Source organism: Penaeus vannamei, chromosome 34 (assembly GCF_042767895.1).
Source record: "Penaeus vannamei isolate JL-2024 chromosome 34, ASM4276789v1, whole genome shotgun sequence".
Lineage (NCBI taxonomy): Eukaryota > Metazoa > Arthropoda > Malacostraca > Decapoda > Penaeidae > Penaeus > Penaeus vannamei.
In genome coordinates, this window is record NC_091582.1 from 10,660,249 (window position 1) to 10,665,248 (window position 5,000).

The window sequence follows — 5,000 nt, forward strand, 5'->3', positions numbered from 1 at the left end:
GTGGTTTACTGATCTAGGGTTCCTCGGCCCCACCACCGAATCCCTGCCCCCCCCCCCTCCATTAAAGAACGCGCGTGACTCGACCAACTGCAGCCACTAAACCGCCTTATAAATGCACTTTTCAACGCTCTTACCACCTGTTACAGTTCTCGAGAGAGATTTTCCTCACTTGACCAGAATCTAACCAGTTTCTCGTTTTGCAATAAGCAGCAAAACTTTTAATGAGTTACCCTCCTCCGTCTTTGGGCTTCAAACTCTTGGCAAATATCCTTCTCCCAAACACATGTTGATTCGTGTACACTTAACTTGGAAGGTCCAACATGCAGCTGTGTGCGTCTGTATGTGGCGTTGATTTATTTTATATGGTCTCACTAATGTGTGTGTGTGTGTACATATATATATATATATATATATATATATATATATATATATATATATATATATATATATTTTTTTTTTTTTTTTTTTTTTTTTTTTTTTTTTTTTTTTTTTTTATCCTTTTTTTTATTAATTTTTTGGGGTGTTGTTGTGTCGTTATATTCATATATATTGTGTTTATATAAAAAGTCTTTGATATCATTTATGAATTACACATAATATACAATCGTTATTGTTAGAAATCACATAATCATTTATAGTGTGTGATGGTGACTTGGTGTAAATTGTGAAGATCTGTCGTGTTTTTCTAAGAGATTTGTTGCTGAAGATGCTTTCGTTATGTGATCCCGATTAAGTCTGTTACTTAAACAAATAAAGAGTTATTGGATTTCTTGCTGTATCTTTCTTTAGGTTAGGTTAGGATTTGTTGATGAATAGATATAATAGTGTAAAATTGTATTTGTCTCTGATATCGTTATTCCACTGATACATGCATGTATTTGATTTTTTCAGATAAAGAGATTAATTACTTTGATTGGTTAAAGTATTTGCAATGATATTTTCTGCGAAATTCTGATGTTAAAGTTTACCTATTTTGATTTGCTTGCTAAATCATAATTTTAATGTAATCCACGTCTTAAATAGTTTTGCTTTGATTTTTACATTAATTAAACATTTTCTTTCTTAACTCGGTGGATGTAAAGCAGTTATATGTAGGACAAAAGCGACACCGAATTCCTCACAGAATGTATTATTCCCTGTAGACAATGAGGACAGTGAACCTGGCACGATCTCTCCATCTGAAGGACCGCAGCTGGATTCTTATACGCTGTCGGGACCTGCTCGCTATGGCCCCTTTTAGCCCGAGAGAGAGAGAGGGTCTTAGGGCACCTGCGAATCACCAACATAGGAGCTTAGGACATCTGCAAATCACTATCACAGGAGTTTAGGACATCTGCAAATCAGTAGTACAGGAGCTTAGGACATCTGCAAATCATTATCACAGGAGTTTAGGACATCTGCAAATCACTATCACAGGAGCTTAGGACATCTGCAAATCACGATCACAGGAGCTTAGGACATCTGCAAATCACAATCACGGGAGCTTAGGACATCTGCAAATCACTATCACAGGAGCTTAGGACATCTGCAAATCACTAGCACAGGAGCTTAGGACATCTGCAAATCACTAGCACAGGAGCTTAGGACATCTGCAAATCACGATCACAGGAGCTTAGGACATCTGCAAATCACTAGCACAGGAGCTTAGGACATCTGCAAATCACGATCACAGGAGCTTAGGACACCTGCGAAACACTATCACAGGAGCTTAGGGCATCTGCAAATCACTATCACAGGAGCTTAGGACATCTGCCAATCACTATCACAGGAGCTTAGGACATCTGCAAATCACTATCACAGGAGCTTAGGTCACCTGCTTCCGATCCTACAGACAACAAGTCGACGACAGCAACAATGAAGACGACGATGGCGATGGACTAAAAAGAAAAAAAAAAAAAAAAATCACATTATCCCCGAAGACATAGTTCTGGGTTATAACATTCCTTTGCAAACACACATCTTTAATCGTCACTGAAAATACATCTATTAACGATTCTCTTTATATGGACATCGTATTTTTTGTGTGTGTGCGTGTGTCTTTTGTTTATTCTTCCTAAACAAGATTAGCCAAGTCTTCCCTATACATTCTCCGAACGCACTGGCTCTCTCCCGGGTGGCCAACTGCAACCACAAAGCCATACATCGGTTTTTAGTCCCCTTTTCCAAGATGGTGCTCGCAGCAGGCGTTGTCAGAGAGATAGGGGAAAAAACAACCTAAAGTAGTTATCTTATTAGCGGGAAAGATGATTATAGGAAAGAACAGCGTGCATGGGCCAAGCAGGCAAAGAGTGACAGTAAAAGTGTAGGTCGTAAAAAGGGGCCTTTTTTTGGCTTGGGAAACGTTAAGGTCCACGACATCACAAGTACTCCTCCATCAGGCATCCGGACGCTTTGCAAACCATCCGAAGACGCTCGCTGGTTGAAATATATCTGCAACTGCACTTGCTCCCCCCCCCCTTTATATATATATATATATATATATATATATATATATATATATATGTGTGTGTGTGTGTGTGTGTGTGTGTGTGTGTGTGTGTGTGTGTGTGTGTGTGTGTGTATATATATATATATATATATATATATATATATATATATATATATATATATATATATATACTTTTTTTCTCTTCATTTTTTCTTTGACACTGGCTGCCTGGAAATGACTTCTTGCAACTTAAGAGACCCCAAAAGAGCAGGAAAAAGAGAACTCTCTATGTGTGTACCTTACAGATATCCTCAGCCAGAGGAAAGTTAATTACTTTCTAATGTAAATCTACTGTTGAACATGCAACATATTGCAATGCACACCACGTGTGTGTGCGTGTTTGTGTAAGACAACGAAGGGGAGAGAAAATAGACAAATAGTTCGGATTTTTGTTCTTCCTTCGTTGTCTTATTTACAACTTATTCAGCATAAAACCTTCACGCATAAATGTGTGTGTGTATTGATTGGTCATTTAAAATTGCCGCGTCAACAGCGAAGATCATTAGCGGCGAATACATTGTGGGATTATAATGTTAAGATCTGAAATTTATCAATAAATGTCCCATAAATAAACATAAATAGCTGTAAATATATATGTTTATACACACATACACGTGTGTGTGTGTGTGTGCGCGTGTGCGTGTGTGTGCGTGTGTATATCTATCTATCTATCTACCTATCTATCTATCTATCTATCTATCTATCTATCTATCTATATATATATATATATATATATATATATATATATATATATACATATACATATATATATATATATATATATATATATATATATACACATAAACATATATATATATATATATATATATATATATATATATATATATATATATATATATATATATATATGCTACATAACAAGTCTATAATATAAGCATCATAACTAACAGATATACCGCATTTTAGCATGTCTGCATTGTTTTAATAGTCATTATTTCTTGGTTTGATCACAAAGACCATATTACTTTAAAGTTTATATATTTAACTTGGGTAAGAGATCTGAATATTATTTGGCACATTCGGATCACGCCCTCGATATATTCAAAGACCCTCTCCTCACCCGTTTCTCAGCCGGATTCGTTATAAGCCCCACTTTCAACCCCTCTCGAAGTAACTTGATGAAGCCGAGCACATTTTATATCCAAATAATTTGTTGAAATCTGATGCTTTCTCAGAGGCGCTACCCGGCCCCTCCGCCCGACGGGGTCACGGCGCAGCGGCTGACGACCTCCGTGACTATGACGAGGGAATGAACCGGCGGCGCAGAGGGTGTGATCTCAGCCCGATACGACCTGCGTGGGCTTTCATGGCCGGTTCATGGGAGCCACGAACAAGAGGGAAGCGTTCATGGGAGCCACGAACAAGAGAAAAAGGTTCATAGGAGCCACGGACAAAAGAGAATCGTCCAAGGAGGCCACGGACAAGAGGGAAACGCTCATGGGAGTCACGGACAAGAGAGAAATGTTAATGGAGGCCACGGACGAGAGGGAAACGCTCATGGGAGTCACGAACAAGATGGAAATGTTAATGGAGGCCACGGACGAGAGGGAAACATTCATGGGAGCCACGGACAAGAGGGAAATGTTAATGGGAGTCACGGACAAGAGGGAAATGTTAATGGGAGTCACGGACAAAAGGAAACATTCATGGGAGCCACGGACAAGAGGGAAATGTTAATGGGAGTCACGGACAAGAGGGAAATGTTAATGGGAGTCACGGACAAGAGGAAACATTCATGGGAGCCACGGACAAGAGGGAAATGTTAATGGAGGCCACGGACAAGAGGGAAACGCTCATGGGAGTAACGGACAAGAGGGAAATGTTAATGGAGGCCACGGACGAGAGGGAAACGCTCATGGGAGTCACGGACAAGAGGGAAATGTTAATGGGAGTCACGGACAAGAGGGAAATGTTAATCGAGGCCACGGACGAGAGGGAAACGCTCATGGGAGTCACGAACAAGAGGGAAATGTTAATGGAGGCCACGGACAAGAGGGAAACGCTCATGGGAGTCACGGACAAGAGGGAAATGTTAATGGGAGTCACGGACAAGAGGGAAATGTTAATGGAGGCCACGGACAAGAGGGAAACGCTCATGGGAGTCACGGACAAGAGGGAAATGTTAATGGGAGTCACGGACAAGAGGGAAATGTTAATGGAGGCCACGGACGAGAGGGAAACATTCATGGGAGCCACGGACAAGAGGGAAATGTTAATGGGAGTCACGGACAAGAGGGAAATGTTAATGGAGGCCACGGACGAGAGGGAAACGCTCATGGGAGCCACGGACAAGAGGGAAACGCTCATGGGAGTCACGGACAAGAGGGAAATGTTAATGGAGGCCACGGACGAGAGGGAAACGCTCATGGGAGTCACGGACAAGAGGGAAATGTTAATGGGAGTCACGGACAAGAGGGAAATGTTAATGGAGGCCACGGACGAGAGGGAAACGCTCATGGGAGTCACGGACAAGAGGGAAATGTTAATGGGA

The 5,000-nt window shown here is 40.7% G+C and overlaps 1 protein-coding gene across 1 annotated transcript in view; it reads left to right on the forward strand.

The window, feature by feature from the left end:
- Positions 1 to 4,244: 4,244 nt before the first annotated feature.
- Positions 4,245 to 5,000, forward strand: part of LOC138859217 (mucin-22-like) — a 1,338-nt gene continuing 582 nt past the window's right edge. The window contains exons 1-2 of the mRNA XM_070113427.1: positions 4,245 to 4,540; positions 4,595 to 5,000. The exon at positions 4,595 to 5,000 is cut by the window's right edge and continues 582 nt beyond it. Of these exons, the coding sequence (XP_069969528.1) occupies positions 4,245 to 4,540; positions 4,595 to 5,000 (702 nt within the window). The remainder of the gene's footprint in view (positions 4,541 to 4,594) is intronic.